This window comes from Nycticebus coucang, chromosome 22 (assembly GCF_027406575.1).
Source record: "Nycticebus coucang isolate mNycCou1 chromosome 22, mNycCou1.pri, whole genome shotgun sequence".
In the NCBI taxonomy this organism is placed as follows: Eukaryota; Metazoa; Chordata; class Mammalia; order Primates; family Lorisidae; genus Nycticebus; species Nycticebus coucang.
The window spans coordinates 1,307,490-1,328,256 of NC_069801.1; the positions used below are offsets into that span (position 1 = coordinate 1,307,490).

Sequence of the window (20,767 nt, forward strand, 5' to 3'; positions counted from 1 at the left end):
TGTTGTTACCTTGGTCTTCCATGCCAAGGCGAATGCCTATGTTGTCTCTGCTGGGATGACCCATCACCTCAGTTCCCCAGGGGTGTGAGACTTTTGGTGCTAAGTCTCATGCAAACTAGGGAAGTTGGGCGCCCTGGCCTGGAGGAGCCCCCAGCCCTGGTGGGTCGTGCACTTGCAGCTAGGGGAGATGTACGCTTTAGTGGTGTGGCAGAGCACAGGGTGCCCACTGAGGAGGCACCCCACACTGGAGCACAGGACAAGCTGGGTGCCGGGAACCCCCTGCTGGCGTGGAGACTCTTGGGAAATGCATGCCTTCCAGAGGCCCTGCCCAGTGTGGAAAGCAAACAGATGGTGCCCTAAGGTGGCTTCAGCACCTGCCTCCCAGGTGACCCTGGGCCTGTCGCTGTGTGTTTCTACACACTAAGGGTAACACCAGCTGCCTGGCAGGGCTCCTGGGACACAGACCCATGGGAACAACATGAACTCAGAGCTCCAAGGTGACCCATTCGTGTGTCAGGCAAGGTCTTAGGGAGAACGCAGCCTGGTATGTGTCTTCCAAGGGGGTGGGTGTACCACTCTGGGTGGGAGAGGAGAGAACGTCTGCTCCTGATAGGACACAGGCCCCAGGGTCCCAGACCCTGGCAGCAGTGTGTGGTGGGCCAGCCTGGCAGGATGCACATCCCATCAGGCAACAGTTGTCTCTCTCCACACCCCACATACCAGCTGCACATGCAGTAAACATGTGGAACGAATGGGGCCCCTTTCTGTTCTCTGTTCACCATCCCAGACCTCAGCCGGGGCCCAGGAGGCCGGTCTGGAGGAACAGACAGACAGGGAGGTGGTGCAGAGCCGGAAGCAGCAGGGCAGTGCAGGCCCACGCCTGGGCACGGGCTGTTTAGCAGATGATGTGGGAACTCATGCCTTCCTGCACTGCTTGCTGCTTGCTTTGGGAGCTATGGCTGTGGGTTCTCAGACACCCTGTAGCTACCTAAAAATAGGTGCCCTTTCTGAGACAGCAGGTCATCCCTGGCATGTTCATGGCCAGCACCGCCTGACTCAATCCTGGCAAGTGGCCAGCAGGCCTGTAGAGATGGTGCTGTGGACCAGCCAAACAGGTGCCCTGGGAACTTGTCTGGGGTGCTGCAGGCTATGGGGGTGGGCAGGGGCTGGGGGCAAATATTTTCTCCTGTTCATTTGGCCTGGCCAAGCCAATTTTTGCTTCCAGGCTGTGGCCTCCGGCTCCCCCACTCAGTGTACAATGATGAAGGTCCTGCCATTGTCATTCTGTCCCATTCCCACCTCCAGGGAACTGGCTGCCACCACCTCTGCCTCTCCAGCCAGCTTCCCAGGGGCCCTGCCCATCACCAGCTTCCCCACCCCCTGTGCCCTCCAACCAGCTACTCCTCTGCCCTCCCACTTCCCAACCGTCCTCCCTCAGCCAGGATTTGGCCCTTCTGTGTCCAGAGGGTCACTGGTGAGGACCCTACCCCCTGTGGCCACCTGCCATGGGAGTGCCCATGGTAGATCTGACCCCATGGCTGCCAAGGACACGCATGAGGCACAAGAGCAGACAACCAAGGAGGACTTAGATTTTATTTGAAGTCTTCAGAGCAGCCCCATGGCACCTACGTGACCAAGAGTTCAAATTCTGAGTACGAGTCATGCCCACGTGCACCCACCCACACAGAGGAATCCTTTAAGGATCATAGTGCAGACCGCCCCCACAACAGAGCCCACTGTGAGCCCCACCAGCCCACCAAGCACACGCAGGGCCTGTGGGCCAGGGCTCCATGTGGCCCTTGGTGCTGTCCAGGCTGACAACCTTTCCTATGAGGATACACCCTGAGTTCAGCCTTCACAAAAGGCAAATGTGCCCATGGCACGGCCGCCTGCGGGGTGCTGGCCCAGCAGCAACTGGCCCTGAAGAAAGTCCTCTACAGGCTGGGGGCCCGCTCACGGAGCCCCTGCCACCTACAGATATCATAGAACCCCGGTGGCCGGGGACTTCCCAGAAGTCGCTTGCTGAAATACAAACACAAAACAACCCCTTGGGGTCAGACACTTGGCAGAAGACCGGCCCTGATTGTCCTAAAACGACAAGGACTCTGCACACACATTCTCTGAGAATGACTCCCCTGCTGGCCGGCCAGCCTAGGGAGCGAGCCTTCCGGAGAAGGGGCGTCCACGCCTGGGGCCCGACGCTGGTGGGAAGGCTCTTCCCTACACGCGAGAGGAACGGGCTGGCCCTCTGGTCCTCGCCGGTCACCAGGGCCGCCAGAGGCCGCAGGCAGGCTGGCGTGCGGCGGCCTTGGCTGGGGCGGGCGCAGGTGCGGGCGCGGCGCTGGGCGCTTTGGGCTCTGTGGCGGGCGCGGTCGGCGGCCGCTGGAAGTGGTAGAGCAGCTTCATCTGCGTGTCACTGGCTGCGTGCAGGGTCAGGAACTGCACGGCCTCCTGCAGGCACCACGAGTAGCCTTCGCTGTAGTCCTGGTGAAGGCTCTTGGGGCCGGCGGCGGCGGCGGCGAAGGCTGCAGGGACACGGGGCGCGGTGAGCGCGGGCGGCCGGGCCGGGGCGAGCGGCCGGGGCGGGCGGCCGAACGGGCTCACCTTTGCTATGCTTTAGGTAGCTGACGGCCATCTCCAGGATGTCGGCCTTCTCCAGCTTGGAGTTGGGCTGGTGTCGGGCGAACTCCTGCTCCAGCAGCAGCTTCAGCTGCTCGATGCTGCTGTTGATGCGGTCCCGTCGCATCTTCTCCACCACCGGCTTCCGCAGCTGCGGGAGGAGGAGGCGTCAGGCGCCGCGCCGGCGCGGGGACCGCTGGGGACCGCGCGCTGGACGGGCTGGCACTTACTCGGTTCTTCTCTTTGGGGCTGAGCAGCTCCACGGCCACGGTGCTGGGGGCCATGCCTGGCGCGGGGGCGGCGGCGAGGCGGGCAGGCGCGTCCCGGGCTGGCGCGGACACAGGCCCCGCGCGCTGGCGCCCTATATAGGCGCGGGCAGCGGCCTGGCGCCTGGGGCCCGGGCGCCGCGGCCGTTCCCACACTCGGCGGCCAATGGCGCGCGGGCCGCACAAAGGAGCCGGCCCATTAGCGCACGCTGAATTGCCTGTGAATCGGCGCGGGCACAATGGGCGCTCCCCGAGTAGCAGGTGGGCCGCGCGGCACAATGTCCGGGCTGTGGGAACGCGCTCGCCTCATTAGCATCCCGGGCCTGATGCTGGGAGCCTCGCGCCGCAATATGCTGCCTTTTCCCAGGCTGCGGCCAGGAAGGAGCAACACCCCCTCCCCCGCGACTCCCTACTGCTGGCGGAGGCCACAGGCGCAGATAAGGGAAAAGCTTTGGAATTAACAAGCGCATGGGGGGATGGGGCCCTCCCTGGCAGGGATCTGCTGCCCCTCCCCCCCACCGTGACACGAGAACCTCACTCTCCTGAACAGGCGCTTGTCACCTGCCCACAGGTGAGGGAGTGAAGGAGTGGCCGAGGCTCTTCCCATCAGCCTTGCTTGTTTGCCCATGTTTCAAACCCCCAGACTGTCACCTGGAACTCATGACTTCTCCAGAGCTGGACAATGGCTGGGCTTTGGGCAGTTTCTGGGGCCAGAGAGTGTGAAATGCTCAGCTTTGAGGGTGGCCCTGAAGCAGACCTCAGGAGCTCCTGCATGCTACCCTCCTGGAAGCAGTTCACCAGGCAGAGCATCTGGGCTGCTCCGTGAACCAGCAGGTGCCCCTGGAAGGCCTCTCCCCATCCCCATCTGGCCAGGAGTCCTACTGCAGCGTCTGTGGGGCTGAGGAGAGCCTACAGCTCTTGGCAAAGTCACTGTGCACGGCAGCCTCATGAGAAGTGGTGGCTGCACTTCACCCCTCTGCCTGGCCTGGGAGGCACTGGTCGGGCTTGCTTTCCTCCAGTGTCTTACCAGTGGGAGGGGGTGGCGCCAGGTGGTAGACATGAGCATCAGAGCTGGGCTGGCCCGGAGCCCACCTGGGTACTGCACCAGCTCCAATGGGCCCCCTAGGGACCTGTGGGGTTATCAGTTCAGGTAATCTGGCCTGGACTGGTTAGCCTTGATAACCTGGCCAGCTGCGCTGAGGGCCAGCGGCTGCTTTGGGGCAAGCAGTCTCAGGCCACTAGGGGAAGGTCCCTTGAGAGACCCTTTCACCTGGAGTGGTTATAGTTCTGCCTCTCTGCTGCAGAGACTAAGGGAGGAGGCAGGGTCTGGACTGCCTTCTAGGGGCAGATTGGGGCCCAGCCAGGTCCAAGCGGAAGGGACTCAGCCCCGGGAGCCAGAAGCTGGCATCAGGTCACTTTAGCCAGAGTTTAAATCCAGGAGCTCAGTTCCCTGGACAGATGGCTGCAATGTCCAAATGTGGCCAGGGCTTAACAAAAGTTCGATCAGGGGTCCGCCCCCCTGAGTCTTGGCAGCAGCCTATGGCTTTGAGTGGGTTGTTTGGTGGACCTGGTTCCAGGGGTCCCTCAGCACAAGGAGCCATTGGTTACCCAAGGGTGGGCCCATTCAGAAAGCAGTTGGGACAGTGCCAGGACAGCCGGGGGAGGCTCCACTTGATGCCAGCACAGGGTGGCACTCCCATGGGCCAGCTGGCCACTGTTGGATGGGGTAGGCTGAAGGACTCTGGGTAAAATTATAGGTAACTTTGGAGGGGGAAGAAAGGGAGCCCCTGTTTGCCCTCTAGTATCTCACCCCCAGGGAACCAATATCTCCCCCAGAGGGGACTGAGACCTAGTGGCCTCATAGGCCACTGAGGGAGGCAGCAAAGCTCAGCTCTGAGCCGAGGGCTCCTCTCTGAGCAGATAGGACCCCACCAGGCTGCTTTGGTTCTTGTTTGATGCAGAAGGGCAGAGGGCACCCAGGAGGCACCATCAGGCCCCTGAATTCTTGCCCTGGCTTCCAAGCCTGCCAAGCATTGGCAATGGTAGGCGCTGTGGGAGTAGCTGCAAGCGGGGGCTGGTAACACTCAGTGGAGCTGTTTTGCAGCCAAAGTGAGGCTTATGCTAGGTGGCTGTCACATTCTGAAGTTATGAGCTCCCTGGGGGTAGGCTGGGGTGGGGGACTCAGTGTCCTATGCCCCACCACCCAGGCCCAGCACCAGGGAGGTACAGACCAGAGGCTGTGGGGATTCAGGGCACAGGCTGGGCAAGCCCTGCTGGGGCCCAGGCCGACCTTAGCCACCACCTCCACCAGCTGCAAATAGGTCTGAGCCCACACGTGTCCTGACTGCTGGCAACAGGGCTATGCCCAGATTGGGGTGGAGGGGTTGCCACCCAGGCCAGGCCTTTTTCCCCCCAGGCTTTGGAGGGGCAGTTGGCTAGGGCTTGTGTCCTATCCTGGTCTCTTCCCTGAGCCAGCTCCTCACCCCAAATGAGACACGTGCCGCTGGGAGATGTGGTCCAGCCCCCACCTCATCCCAGTGACCCGCCCACCCGCAATGGGCCAAGTCAGTGACTTGCTAGAGGTGAGGGTGGTGGGTGGGCCACAGGCTGCCTCCTTACCCTCTACCTCCACCCCCCAACCCACCCCCGCCACCCTAGACCAGGCAGCTTTGATCCAATTTTCAGTTGTGGGAAATATGAAATAAGTGGTGTTGAGTCCCAGCCGGCCGGATGAAAGGCTCGTCCCTCCCTGAGTGCGGGCCAGATGGCAGCTCCAGCCGCCTCTGAGGCACACGCCTGGCCTTTGTGGACCGTTTAACACTGTGAATGGGGCCAAAGTGTGGGAAACTCACTGAGCTCCTGGCTCACACCACCAAGGCGAGGGGCTGCAGAGAGGCGGGGTGGGGCGGGCTCTGCCTGTCGGCACAGTGGACTGGGGGGGATGGAGCTCTGCCTGGTTGCCCCAGAAGTTCAGCAGCTCAGTGTAGGCAGGGGGTCCTACCCCAGCCAGGCTTTAAGGAGGGCAGGAGCCTGTCCCACCTGCACTTCCCAGAGCCTCTTCCCAGGGAGCTCAGTGAGTCTGAGGGCTCATTGGTTGGAGTAGGGATGGGATGTCTGAAGCTGGTGAGGCCCCCCTCAAACAGACATTCAGGCTTTTTTCTGTAGACACTTGGGCTCTGGGCAAAACCCACTAGTGGGGCACGAGGATGGAAAAATCTCAGTTGTCTAGGACTGAAACCCACTTCCAAATAACCCACATCCCCTGTCACTCCCCTCCCAGGCTGGCTTTGAACCCAAGAGCTCCTTGGGAGGGGAAGGGGCTGTTTGGCGATGAGAGGCTCCAGGGACATAGGAATGCCTATGAATTCCTCCCAGCTGCCTAGGAATTCTTGCTGGGAACATCAGCTAGGGTAGCCACTGTGGGAAACAGTTTGGCCATTCCTCCAAAAATTAGACATGGAATCACTGTGTGAGCCAGGCTTTCCACTGCTGGGTCTGCCCCAAAGAGCTGGAAGCAGGGCCTGGAAGAGACACTCTACACACGTGTGTTCATTGCAGTGTGATGCACACAGCTAACACGTGGAGGTGACCATCAGCAGAGAAGTGGGTAAGCACTGTGTGGTCAGCCTGTACAATGGAGTACTACTAAGCCTTAAAAAAGGAGCAAGTCCTGACCCTACAACGTGGCTGGACCTTGTGTTGGATATCAAGCTCAGCGAAGTAAGCCATCACCAAAACCAAAGAGCAGACATAGTGGGTTCCACTCACTGGAGGTCCCTGGAGTCATCGAATCCATAGAGACAGGAAGTAGAAGAGGGGTTGGGGGCTGGGGAATCAGAGCTTCAGTTGGGAAGATGAGGAGCTCTGGAGATGACCGTGGTGGTGGCTCTACAATGTGCATGTGCCTAGGGCCATGGAACTGTGCACTCGAGGAAAGGTAAGATGGCAAGTTTTATGTTGTGCGTATTTTGCCACAATTAGGACAAACAAAAAGAAGGACTGGGCGGTGCCTGTGGCTCAAAGGAGTAGGGCGCCGCCCCCATATGCTGGAGGTGGTGGGTTCAAACCTAGCCCCTGCCAAAAACTGCAAAGAAAAAAAAAAAAAAAAAAAAGAAGGACTTTCTTTCTGGAGAATGGTGATGAGCTTCCTTCTGTCTCCCCCTGTAAGCAAGTGTAACCACTAAGGCCCTCCTAGGGCCCCTCTGGAGCTGCCCCCATTGTGCCTCCTCAGGCCCACCCCCCATTAGATTCAAGGAGTAGAGCACCCCTGCCTGGTGTCCCTGATCTCCAAAAGAACTCCAGCTTGTGGTATGGGGAACAGTCAGGTTTGAGAGGATCAGGAGCCATGCTGACAGGGGCAGCCTGCTTATGCCTCCTTGGACCACAGGGGCCATTGCTTGTGGGCTGCTGGGTGAAAACTCAGCTTGGAGTTTGCAGAAAGTCATGCCTCCAGGAGGCAGGTGGGGGAGATGGGTCCAGAGTATGGGGAAAATGTCCCACATGTCCTGGGCCACCACACAGAATGTGGTGTTCACCCCAAGCAGTTCAATGCCGTGATCTTCACCCCAGGCCTGTGCAAATGCAGAGTTCTGCCCTGGGCTCCCAGATGCCCCTCCATCAGCAGCCAGTCCAGTTGCTGCGAGGAGGTGCCTTGACTTTCCCAGTGGGGGACAGATGCTGCTGGGCTAGGTGAGGCTCAGAGTCTCCACCCCCAGCCAGGGAGGACACCTGGGCACTGCAGATGTCTGGCTTCCCTGGGGGAGTGGGCATCTTACAGCTGCTGAATCTGTCGGGAGTCTGAGAGGGATCTGGATCCCCCCACCCCCTGGGGCTCCAGACCAGAGCTGCAATGGGGGATGGGGGTAGAGTTCCCTGCCACCGAGCGTCTACTAAGCGCCAAGCATGGAACTCGGATGGTGACTTCTTACCACAATCCAGCAGAAGGCGTGTCCCTGTGCTTACTTTACAACCTAGGGACTCCAGGGTCACAGAGATTAAATGACTTGTCCAGGGTCATATGTACCCTGGTTCTACCGATGAGATGAGTCAACACTTTGGGGTATTTGTTGTGCACTTCACATGCCCTTACCTGTTGATATGACGCAGAGCTATGAGCTGTGTCCACCACTCTGCCCTGAGCAAGGGCACAGAGGTTTCTGAGTCTACATAGCCGGGAGGCTCAGTGCTGGGGCTGGCACCTGCAGCTTTGTTCTCTCTCCTTCTGATCTGGGGGGTGAGGGTTGGGGAAAGCCCCAGAAACTTGAGCAGAGTATCTTGGGAAATGGGACCTTGGAAGGGACCTCTGGCGGAACCTCTAGCATGGAAGAGGTTCCTCCGTGATGACACGGCATCTTTCCTCCCCAGGCATACACCCCCCTCATTGGGAGTGCTCTCCATATGGTGGGTGGCCTGCATGGAGGATGCCAGGACAAAGGGTGACCACAGCGTGAGGGCAGCCAGCGAGGCGTACGTGCTGCCCTCGCTGCTGGGGAGCACCAGAGCATGGAAAATGGGAACCTCTGGCTGCTTATTTCCACTCTAGCTTGGGAATGCTTGTGGGGCCAGGGACCCACTCCTGGCCCCTCTCCTGAGCGGTCATGGCCCCTTGGCCTCCGTTCCCTGCACCACCCCTTTGAAAACCAGACCGAAGGCCTGAGCCCAGAGATGGGAGAGTTCTCAGGTAACTTTCCTGCCCTAGGTCAGCAGACCCTGCACCCTGCACCAAGCAGGGCACTGAGGCCTGGTCCCTGCACTGGGGAGGGGGGTGGGCTTAATTGGGGCTGGAGAGAGCCTTACATGTAGGAGGTAACTTGAGGGGGGTGTAAGTTGGGCCCACCATGGAGTTGCAGTGAAAACAGGCAAACCAGCTGGCCCACCTTATCTGAGAAAGTGGGTCCCCTGGGCATGAACACAGTTGGGGCATGGATTTGATTGCTTTTCTTATCCGTTTTCTTCCTGAATGAAAATTACTTGTGTAATTTTAAAAGGGCTTCCACACATATGCACATATACAGAGAGTCAGACCCACACAGGCACACACAGACCTCCCTACACGTTTAGATTCCTACGGGGGACCCCAGGACTTGTGCATTTGGGGAAGTTCTGGGGCCCTCCTAAGGTGGGAGTGAAGGGGAAGAGAGCCTTCCAGAGGGTGGTGAGGGGTCCTCAGAGGGACTCACTCTGTTTCAGGAGAGGAATTCTGGGAAGCGCCTTCCAGGCAGAGAGGATGGCAGGGACTCAGGCTTGGAGTGAGAGGGGCTCTGGGGGCTGAAGCTGGGACTCCAGTCCAAGTCTGCTGGAAGGAGGTTTGTGTGTTTGTGTGTGTGTACCCATGAGTCCATGCACATGTGCCCATGTGTGCCTATGCATGTATGTCCACGTACATGTGCCTGTGCTTGTGTGCCCATAAAGCTAGCATGCCTAAGCTCTGTGTGCAGAGCCCCAGAAGGGCTTTGCATCTGCTCAGCCACTCTGATTTTGGACTGTTGTTATCATACCCACTGCACAGATGAGGAGACAAAGGCTTCAAAAGAGGAGGGATGGGTTTCCACTGGGGTTCCTGCTGGTATCAGCCTCTTGCTTATATTTGCAGCAGCTCCCTGAGCTCTGAGTTCTCCAGGTTGGGAACATGGACACTGCGGAAATCAGCTATGGGGCTGCCTCTCCGCACCATGAAGTGGGTGCCTTCTACCCTGTTTCCCTGAAAATAAGATAGTGTCTTATTTTAAGGTGTGCTCCCAAAGATGCATTAGGTCTTATTTTCAGGGGAAGTCTTATCTTTCCTGTAAGTAGGTGTTATTTTCGGAGGATGTCTTATTTTCGGTGAAACAGGGTAGACATGCCTGCAGTCTCCAAGGGCACGCTGAGGGCCGCAAACAATGCTGTTACTGGGTCAGACCCTGCAGATCCCCTCAGTGTCTTGTGTCTGCATGTCCCCCACCTGTACAGGTACAGGCTGCCCCACTCACAGATCGTCAATGGCATTTCAGTGGTGCCCTGGGGTGCAGAGCCTCTGCGAGGCCCCCTGAGTGTGCTTACTGAAGGAGGCCTCAGGGCAGGCCCTGGGAGGGTCAGTGGGGTGGGGGTCCAGGTGGCCACTGGACTCTGCCCTTGTCTTTCTGGCCCAGAGGCTGCTGAGCACATCCTTTCTGAGCTCCAGGTTACTGTTGTGAAGCGGGCTTTCCCACTTCACAACACGTCCATCTTGGCCCCAGGGTGCTGGGTGTGAGACCAGCCCCAGGCAAGGCTGAAGAGGGGCCCAGGCCCTGTACTGCAGAGAAGAGGAGGCTATTTGCCCCACCCTACCCAGCTGACCCAGCCCCTGCAGGGAATGCTGACCACCCAGGGCTGTCTAATCCTCACCTGTCACAGTCCCTGCACTGCAGGCTGCACCTGGCACGGGCCCTCTGCTCACACCCTGCTGTCATGTCAACCTGGCCTGCAGCAAGGGGCTTGGGGGCTGGCTGGTGAAGGGGAGCTCAGGGTCTTATGCATGGGTGGCCTGGGCAGGGGCCGCGGAGCTGCCATTTCCACGACCCACTGACTGGAAGGTGTCAGAACTGCTGACTTGGGTGCTATGACTCAGGGCAGCTCGGCCCTTCCCCCCAGAAATTGCTCCTGGGGGGCTGCTCAGCTCTGTGTTCCAGTCTCAGCCCTTTCTTACCTAGGGACCAAGTGGGGACAGTGATCCCACCTCTCCAGGCTGTGCTGAGAATGGCCAGGACTGACCGTAGCCTGCGGCTGCTCCATCCCAAGGCTCCTTCTGTCCTTGGAGTCAGGTGAAGCTCTGCCCTGGCACCTGGGACTTGTGGTCAGGCAGCCCCAGCCGGAGCTCCAAGCAGGGAGAAGCCTGTGCTGGGGTCTCAGTGCTGCACCAGGGTCCTCTAAACTTTGGCCCTGGGGCTTCTCCGGCCAGCTGGACAGGGTGGGCCTGATGACCCCTACGCCGTGAGGGTCCACAGACAGCTGCCCACATGTCTATCCAGGGGCACTCAGGTGACTTTGGAGATGGGCACGTGTCCTTGAAGCCGAGAGGGGCTCCTGTAGCCCTTTTAAGTCCTAGGCCCAATGGGGACCCCAGCTTTTGTAGAACAGCCAAGACCCTGGCCCTGTGTTCTCTAAGGGGTCAGGCTCCACCCCAGCTGTTTGGGCCTCAGTTTCCCCTAGGTAAAGGCAGGCTGCTATGGTGGCCACCAGGGTACTCAGGCCCTACTCCTGGCAGAGATGAGTGGTGGGAAAGCCCATGGCCCTGGGTCTCACGGGCTTGGGGATTAGAGGCTGCCCAGGCCCCACGTGGCCAGACGCCCCTCCTGCCCCCCCCAGAGTGCCCCAGGGCAGGGCTGGGTCGCCATCCCAAGCTGGTTAAAAACCCTGCGGTGTCAGAGAGCAGCTCGTTCCCAACCTCTGAAAGGCAGACAAGCCCTTTATTGCTCTATTATAACACGGGGCCAGATGGTCTTTTGGGAGTTGCCCCCCCCACCACGTCCCCTGCCGCCGCCCCTCTTCATTCAGAGTCAGACCCCGGCACTAATGCCACATGGGGGCCAGGCACACTCCCCTGCTGCCACCGCACAGTGTGGGAACCGCTGGCCAGCGAGAACCCACAGCTCGAGAGCTGGGAGGGGTGGGGCTCTAAGCTGGAGGTGGGACAGAGGAGAGGCTGGGGGTGGAGGGAAAGACTCCCAGAAGACCCTTCTGGGTTGTCTCCTCAACTGTGTGATCTCACACCAGGCGTGTAGCCTCAGTTTCCCAGTCTGTGAAATAGGGACAGTGATAGGCCCCTCCCTAGGATCTTGGAGGCTCAGACTCATCAGCTCATGTGACGCTTTTGGAGCAGGGGTGATGTCAGGGGGTGATTTTCTACCCCCCTCAGAATGGTTTTTACTTTTTTATTTTGATGTGGGATCTTGCTATGTTGCTCAGGCTGGCCTTGACCTCTTGGGCTCAAGCAATCCTCTTGCCTCCACCTCCAAGTCTCTGGGACCACAGGAGTGTGCCACTGGGCCCTGCTTAAGTTTTACATTTTTAAATGGCTAAAACAGATATCCAAAGAAGGATATTTTGTGACATGTGAAAAAGATGAAATTCAAATTATGGTCTCCATAAATAAAATCTCACTGAGACAAAGCCGGGCACGTCTCCTCATGTTGAGGAGGCCTGCTTTACCAATGAGACCACAGTGGGGCAGGAGCGGCAAACACGTGGCCCACAACATTCAGTGTGTGGCCCTTTGCATTACCGGGTTTGCGCCCCCCACAGCACGGAACGACCAGTGCAGGGCAGGGCCTCCCTCACTACCACCACCGCGTGGGCTGCTGTGCTGGCCGGCCCCAACCTGTGGACTTGCTGCGCTGCCCCTTCCCACTCTGAGGCTGATCTGGGAGCCTCAGTGGGACACTCAGGCTTGGCCACACCTCTCTAAGGTCTGGCATCACCAGGCTTGTTGGAGACCCAGCTGCCAGGTGGTGGCCAAGGTCAGAGTGGACGCTCACACTGCTCACTCACAGGCACCTCTTCCAGGGTCTGGGAGGAGAGGGTGGGGTCACAGCTGCATGCATCCCACCCACCCCAGCACATCAGCTCCCCACTTTGCTGGAGACCTTGGCTGGCCTTTTGTGTCATCTTTGCCAGTTTTTTTAAGGGGCCAGTGGTTGTTCTTTAAGGAGCCCCCTAGCCCATTGGGATCACCACAGGCTCCCAAAACAAACATGGGGTGGGAGCACTACACCTCTGGGAGGGGCAGAGTGGGGGTTTCTGGAGGGCTCAAGGTCTGGACTGGCTGAGGTCACAGGACCCTCACAGCTCTGGGGCTCTGGAAGTCCTTTCTTGTGCCCTGGCCTGCCAGACTGGCCCCTGCCTCTCCCTGGCTGGTGCTCTAATTCTTTGGGTGTGGTCTTATGGGATGGGGGTCCCTTGGGCTCTGAGCCTTCCACCCAGGCATGGGGGCTCCTCTCCCTGAGCCTTGGGTCCCTGCCTCCTCTCCTAGGCCCCCATGACTGCCACCCGGCTCTGATAGGGCACCCACTCTATATTGACATGCCTACTGGGGTGTGCTATCCACTGGGGCTCCTGCCTAACCACCCCCTCACCCATGATTGCCAGTCCAGGCAGCTGCCACAGTCAGGGGGCTTCCTATCCAGCATGGGGACCCCCTCAGGGAGGCTTAGCAGGACTGGCAAGGAGAACCCTTTCCGTGACCCCAGGGCACCCCTGGCCTGGCACTCCCCACAGCCACTGGTGGAGGACTCTGATTGCCCCTGAGTCCACCAGGAACACCATTTTAAGCCTCCCTCCAACTCAGGACTAACGTGGGTGCTGGCTCCTGGGCAGGTTACCACTTTCTGGCCTTCACAGTGCTCAGGGCATGTTTCAGAACATTCTGTTCCCTCTGGGGCAGTCTCAAGGCTCCTGCTCCCCAGATCCCCCACCTCACCCTATAGCCACCATCAGAGAAGGATGAGGGTAGCCCCTGCCAGCCTCTCCCTTGGGCCTGTGTCTTTGTGTGAGAGGGGGAAGGAGAAGCCCTGGGGTCCCTGCACCCAGAGACCAGACATGCCAAGGCCACCTGCTGGGCCCCAGGGTATGAGCATGGAGGCTGCCTGAGGGCCGCCCACTCGGATTTGGCTACGGACTCCTTCCAGGCAGCCACACTGCAGCCCTGTCTCCCCAACTCCACCCCACCCCCGGCCAGGAGGGGAATTTGGCGGGAGCCTGCTCAGGGTGGGTTCCCACACCCGGGCCTGCCGGGCATTCATCCTGCACAAAAGGCGCGTGCCCGGTAACAAACTCATTCTCCACAGGAGCCTGGGCTTTGTGTGTGGAGCTCCAGGCCCCAGAGGCCATCTGGGGAGCAGTCCACCCAGCAGGCGGTGGGGGGCTCCCCACAGGCTGCCTCTGAGGCTCCGGGAAGTGGCAGCAGCTCCCCAGCAACTGTGCTGGAGGACATACATCTGTCCCATCCTGTGCCTCCCTGTCCCCACAGCTTCCTGGGTGTCCCCTGCACACTTTGGGCCTGGGACGGTGCTAGGAGTGACTCAGGACCAAAGGAGGCCACCTGGCTCCCTGCCCGCCCCCTTCTGCGTGGGCTCAGGGTCAGCCAGGACCTGCTACTTTGTAGCTGAGCTCTCTGGGGCTCAGTTTCTTCATCTGTGAAATGGGGCTGGTAATAGCCCCACCCAGGCTGCACTGAGGATGGAGAGGCAAAGGCAGGCAGCCCTGCTTCCACATCCAGAGCTCTCATCGTGGCCATTTTCCTCACCCTGAGTGGGCTGGAGCCCCTGCCAGGCCTCTGCTTTCCCTCCGCTCACTTTATGCAGTTTCCTTGGCTTGGCCATTGGGTCAGAGAAAGGCCCAGTTGACCTCAGCCATACAGCTAGGCCTAGATCCAGGTCCACGTCCCCTGCCTGCTGGGCAGGTTTGGTCCTCCCCTGAGCATGTTCAGGGAGGGGGTGCACGTCCTGCTCAGCCTGTATGCAGTAGGTGGTAAGTAAGTGCAGTTCTCTCCAGACCCCAGCTCTGGACCCGCCTTGGGTCTGCTCAGCTGTGAGCACGGCCACAGTGGGTGGGGGGAAATGTGTGTGTGCCCCAATAAACCCTCTGTTGACCACCTCTCCAGAGGACCAGAGGCTGGCACAGTAGGTGTCCGGGGCTCCCTAGCACCTGTTTGGTGCACAACTGAGTCTGGGCAGCTGAATGGGGCAGCACGGAGTAGGTTTCTGTGATACTCTCCACTCAGGGACGCTTCCCCGCCAAGAGACTTCTGGAGCCTTAGAACTTAGCGGACAGGTCCTCTGTGGAGGTGCCCTGCCCCCAGCCTGGCTGGGGGGTCGTCCTTGAGAGGGTGTCCTGCAGACCCAGAGATAATCCCGGCTTTTGAGAGGCTGTGAGAGGCTGGCGCGGGGACTTTCCCACAGCCCCACATAAAGGGCTGGCCGCCAGCTGCTCGCCCACAAAAGGCTCCCAGCCATTCAGGGCCTCCAGACGGGCGGGGCAGGCTGAGCAGCAGCCACTGCTTACCTGGCCACCCCCAAGCAGGACTCTTGTCAACAGAGAGGCACCTCCATGTTGGCCATGGGGGGCCCAGGAGGTCTCCGGGGCTGAGGGCTTGGGAACAACTGAAGCCAGCCACCGCCCTTTCCCGTGCCTGAGGCCTGCTTGGTTCCTGGGTCCATCACTTATCTTGGATGTCCGGGCAGAGACCCTGCACACTCCCGATGCTGTGCCTGGCAGCCTCCGCCATTGGGGCACCCCAGGTCCCCTCCTCCCCACCATACTCCCTGGCCAACGGGTGGGCACCCTGCTGGCCCCCATGCGTGGCCCCTGCTGTTCTCACTTGCCTGGCAGCCCACCCTGCCACTCACAGGGGCAGAGAGCTGGGCAAGGCTGCCTTCCCGGACCTCAGTCTCCTCATCTGTGGTGTGGGAGGGCACTCACTGCCCCATCTCTGGGCTGTTGGAAGAGACAGGGTAGCATTTTAAAAAAGTTTGGGGGAAGCTGGGGTGGGGCGCTGCCCAGAGCACCATGCCAACCTTAAAGTATGAGGACCAGCCCAGGAGAGCAAGGAGCTGGAAGTGGGGGGGGGGGGCTTCCTAGAGGAGGCAACCACTGGAGCCTGGATTATCAGTGTGAGAGGAAGGTGGGGATTCCCAGAGCAGTGGCCCTGGCCTCTCTGTGCAGCAGCTGGGGCAGCACCCCTTCCCTGGTGTTTCTGGACCATGTTGCTTCCATATCCAGAGCTGTCATCGTGGCCATTTTCCTCACCCCAAGTGTGGCCAGGCCCTAGCAGACTCCGTCCAATGGGAAGACCACATGCGAGGAGCAGGAGACGCCCAGAGCAGGGCACTAAGTTGGTCCCTGTGGACAAATCGGATGGCCAATGGCGGGTGCTTAGGATAGGGAGGAGACTCCCTACATGCTGGGGGCCCTCAGGGATGGCTACATCCCCCGACCTATGGGTCCTAGGCAGGCTCTGAACTGCTGGGGGCCACCCTGTGGCAGTGGAAGGGAGGGACACCCAGTTAGCACCCCACGTGTCCCCCCCACGTGTCTTCCGTTTTCATCTCCACCCAGTTCTGGGGGCGGGCCGGAACCATGCCTCTTCTAGCCCTGGCCACTGATTGGCTGTGGCTCAGTGCCTGGGAGGATGCGGTCAACCCTCCTTTCCCACTTCCCTGAGACATATAAAGGTGCCTTCACCAGCCAATGCTGTTGCCTCTCGGCCATCAGCTCTAGCCCTGTGTGCCCACTAGGCTGAGCCCCCAGAGAGAAGAGCAGGGCCCACTCCTTGCCACCTTTCTGCTGTCCCTCCACCAGCCTAGCTCCATCCGAGCTGGGGACAGACAGGCAACATCCCTGCAGGCATTGCTCCCAGCCTGGCGGGGAAGGTGGCAAAGGTGTCTGCCCCCAGCCTGGGCAGGGTAGGTGCCCTTGGCCTCTTTCCCCAGCCCATTCACCATCTCGCCTAACTCTATAGCCGGCCATTGAGAATGCCACGGATGGACGTCAGGGATGGCCTGGGCCACCGCCTCTGTGAAGTCTTCCAGTCCTTTCCGGGCACTGAGTGACCGAGCCACAGGTCAGGCTGAAGAGTGAGTTGCCAAGGAGACCACCACCACTACTCAGGAGCAGCCCCTGCCCACAGGAAACCCAGTGGCAGCTCTGGTGGCCACCTTGTCAGTTCCTGAAACCAGAGAAGAGGGGCCAGGCTGCCTGGTACTTGGCTTCTCCTGTGGCAAGGATTGGTTTCCCCTGTTCCATGTCTGGCACCAGGGCTGGCGAGCAGTCTATCCCGTGGACAGGTGGGGAGCCAGCTGCCAGCAGTGGGCTGTCTTCATATTGAGGGAGTGGGTTCTGGGGACAGGGTTTTTTATATATTACAGAGGCCATAAATTGTCAACGTTGCCCTGGCAGAGGAAATGGGGGAGCATGGGGGAGAGTGGGGCAGCACAGGGAGGGTGGGAGGGCGGAGGGCCGGACAGCTGTCTCTCCAGCCCCCTGGGGTAGGACCTTTGGCTCCTCCCAGCCTGGGAAAGGATGCAATGCTGGGTGCTAGAGCAGGGTGTGGGGGAAGTGCTATGCATGTGAAGTTCACAGCCACGTACTGAAAACCCCTGGGGGTTTGGGGATGCAGCATATTCAGTAGGCAATGGTAGATGTGCCTATGAGGTATATACTGTGCCTCTGCACAGTCTGAATAGAGGTCAGGCCTGCAGCCCTTACCTGTTGGTACCCCTCACCGGAGGCTGACTACAGCCCTTGAGATCTGGGGCCCCTGCAGAAGGCGTGGGTCAATAGCTTCCTGGGCTTGATCTGTGCCCTGTTGGCCTTGGTCCTGGTCCCAACGTTAAGGCCCAGACATTGCCAAGAACCTATAACAGAGAAGACCCTCAGGGTGCTCTGAGGCTGGGGCAGCTCCTTCCCGCCCAGCGCTTCCTGGGGGAGTTAGTTCAGAGGTGCCCCTATGTGCCCCAGAGAGGGAGCATTTCCATCACCTTCCCGACAGCCCTGCCCAGAGTGTCATCATCTCCATTTTGGAGAAGAGCAAATTGAGGCTCTTGCAGACATGACACCTGGCAAGGACTCAGAATGAGTCAGGAGGCCACACCTCCCCCTGTGTCCTCGAGGCCATCCCTACCCATGGTCACTATGGGTGGCCACACTGCACCCTCCCGTTGATTCCTGGAATAAGCGCTGCTTTCTCTCAATGTCCTGGGGCCAGCTTAGGGCTCCTCACTAAGGATAAGAACTGGAGGGAGCCCTCATGTTTTCCCTGGAGTATGGGCAGAGTGGACCCAAGCGCATTCCTTGTCCAAGCTCCTAGGCCATAGGGAAGGGGGTCCCTGAGCTCTGAGAGCCCAGAATTTGGAACCCGCCCCTGCTGCCTACTGGAGAGCCTGGTGGGGTATGGCTGCCCCCTAGTGGCTGCAAGCGCATCCTGCCCAAGGCCGGGGCCTGTCCACTGAGAGGCTCAGAGGAGTGAACAGTGTGGGTCTCCCACCCAGAAGTCTCAGCTCCCATGGCAAAGTTGGGGATGGAGTGGCCCCAGCCCCACCCCAGCCCCTCCCTGTCATGCCAGCACCTTCCCGGTTGCCACCAGGAACCACATAACAGCATTTGGCCACCTGCCCTGGAGATAGACCTTGGATCACCCAGACATGGGTGGGTCTTTCCCCAGACATGGAGGCTGAACCCAGACAGGAAGTCACCTGTCTAGGGCAGCACCTGGCCCCCCCGGGGTCCCCATGGCAACAGTTGCCACCTGACCACAGGGTCCACAGGGCACAGACACGGAGTCTTTGTCTTCTCTGTGTCCCCAGGAGGTCTGTACAGTGCCTCTGCCCCAGCCCCTTCACCACTCTGGCTCCCCCATCTATTAGCACTGCCCTCCTCAGTGGACCTGGTGTGCCCTCAGTAATATCTCTGCCCTGCCATCCAGTAGACAGTAGGTGCTTCATAAATGTAGCAGAGCCCAGGGGCTCCCCCTACCCACTGGGGGCCAGAGACCCTCAGCCCAGAGTGCTGCCTCTCCCCACACCAGGCCTATCTGGGGCCTCTGCCCAGGGCAGGGCTGAAGCTGGGGGCCCTGGAAGGGTCTTCTCCAGCCCTGGGCTTTCCTAGTCCCTGGGGGAGCAGGTCCAATAGATGGTTGAGGACCCAGCCAGCCCATCTGTCATCTCTCAGACGTGTCCAAGGCAGTACTGGGGGCCACAGACAAGCTTCCTTATTTGGGGGCAGACTGAGGTCCTGTGCACCAGGATCGCCCTCTGGACACAGAGTGGTGATCAGGAGAGGGCAGTCCCCCCTTTCAGGAAGGCCCCATACTGAGTGGGCTCAGACCCCTTCATCCCTTGGGTTCCCAGCCACTGTGGCAGGAAGGTGAGCTCAGCACCACCATTGCACACATGGAGTCTCAGGAACTGGCAGAGACTGAAGTCACCTCACAGGAGCTCAGGCGCTGCCCTCAGGCTGTTCAGCTCCTTGTTCAGAGGAACCGGGGTGCTCACGGGGATCCCTTGCCTGGGGGTGCATGGGGACAGTCCAATGTGCAGGGTAGACAGCTGGCCACCCATGGCAGCAACTGGCAGGTCACCTGGTCTCATGTCTGAACAAGGAAGGGGACCGAACCAAGCTGAGGTCGCTCCTTGCAGGAACTTCAAGTCAGGCCCAGAGGGTGTAGTCTCTGCCCCACTCAGCTTGTCCCCTCTTGGGTACTCAGCAAAGCCCCTGCCCTGTTCTGAGATGGTGGGAATGCCGAGGGGAACACGGGGCCCACCCTGGAGACACAGGACCTGCTCACTCTCAGTGTTGCTGACACTGTGTAGCCCTGGCAAGCCACCAGTGTGCCTGCCTTCTGGAGCCACTAGTCACAGCCGGCACCCAGCTGGCACCCAATGACCGGGCCCAAAAACCTCCACTCCGGGATGCAGGATGTCCTCCCTGCCTGCTCCATCCTGGCCCCAGGTCCCAGCACAGTGCTCTGCAGATGTCTGTTCACCCAGTCAGGATGAAGGGAGGAGGAAGACCCCCTGTCCTGACTGGTTCCCAGGCTGCAGGAGGATCAGACAGTGTACCCCGTGAAAAAGCCCCAAGAGGAGGGAGTGGTGCCCCAAGGAACCCCCAGGCCGCTCCATAAACCAGGGTTGAATGTTTGTGTAAATGAAGCTGTGAAAGAATGAATGGCGGAGTGAATGAACGAATGATGTGAAGAAATGAGAGAATTGACTAGTGAGTGAGTGGGTGAGTCAGTGGATGTATCTGGAAGGCTTGGGGGGGAGATGCTTTTGACCAGATTGAGGGGTGGACTTTATAGAGTCCAGGTTACCACCAGCATTTAACTTCACCTGTTCAACATTATCCTTGCAAAATTAAATCCAGAGACAAAGTTATTTTATTCATGACTATTGCTATAGTATTATTTGATGTTAGTGACACTTAAACTATAGTTTTTTGGGTTTTTTTGCAGTTTTTGGCCAGGTCCCAAACTGCCACCTCAGGTATATGGGGCCGGCACCCTACTCTTTGAGCCACAGGTGCCACCCTAAACTATAGTATTGCTCAAATTCATTATATGGATATATAACCCTTCTTTTCTCTCTCCACCTCCTTCTCCCTCCTTTCTTCCATAGAGATGGGGTCTTGCTATGTTGTCCATCCTGGACTAAAATTCCTGGGCTCAAGTGAACCTCCCACCTCCGCCTCCTGAGAACCTGGCACACAGCCTGTGCCACTCCACCAGGCCAACAATGATCATGTTTATGAACCACACAAAAGGCAAAGCTGAACAATCATTTTTACTTTCCGTGATGATGATTCTGTGGAAAAACCAGAACATGCTCCAGATTGCAACAGAATTTCCGCACACATGTGCAGATCTGAACGGCAACAGTCGGCAGCAGACACCAGCCCTGGGAAGTTCCCTTTCTTCAGGGTTTCCTGTTTCGGGCTCGTGATGCTGCTAGGAAGGCTGATGGCTTGGGCTTTGCTCAACAAGTTTGCAGGCTACTGACCTCCAAATGTGTGCGTGGTCATGGGGCAGCTTCTAATGTTTGTTGCTTATTTTTTTTTCAGTTTTTGGCCAGGGCTGGGTTTGAACCCACTACCTCTGGCATATGGGGCCGGCCCCCTACTCCTTTGAGCCACAGGCGCCTCCCACCTGATGTTTGTTGCTTTTTTAGGGGAATTTATCAGGACTGGGGAGGAATAATACAGAAAGATTCCCACATACCCTTTACCTGGGCTGTGGTTCGAATGTGTCTAATCCCCAAAGCAACAGTTTGGAGAGGGGGCCTGTAAGAGGTGGGGAGGTTGCCAGGGCTGTGTGTCATCATGGACACGGCTCCTGGACCTTGGGATTCCAGCCTTCATCACTGCAAATAAATCTCTGT

The 20,767-nt window shown here is 59.1% G+C and overlaps 1 protein-coding gene and 1 long non-coding RNA gene across 2 annotated transcripts; one reads left to right on the top strand and one right to left on the bottom strand.

Annotated features, from left to right (window-relative positions):
* Positions 1-1,590: 1,590 nt before the first annotated feature.
* Positions 1,591-3,189, bottom strand: HES5 (hes family bHLH transcription factor 5). The gene is made up of 3 exons (XM_053576675.1): positions 2,850-3,189; positions 2,605-2,770; positions 1,591-2,525 (listed from the first exon to the last, which is right to left on the bottom strand). Exons 1-3 carry the CDS (start codon positions 2,901-2,903, stop codon positions 2,263-2,265), a joined length of 483 nt encoding a protein of 160 aa, XP_053432650.1. The 5' UTR covers positions 2,904-3,189; the 3' UTR covers positions 1,591-2,262.
* On the top strand, positions 2,445-20,764 carry LOC128575207 (uncharacterized). The gene is made up of 3 exons (XR_008376945.1): positions 2,445-2,545; positions 16,357-16,681; positions 20,009-20,764. It is a non-coding gene; the product is annotated as an uncharacterized LOC128575207 (long non-coding RNA).
* The last annotated feature ends 3 nt before the right edge of the window (positions 20,765-20,767 follow it).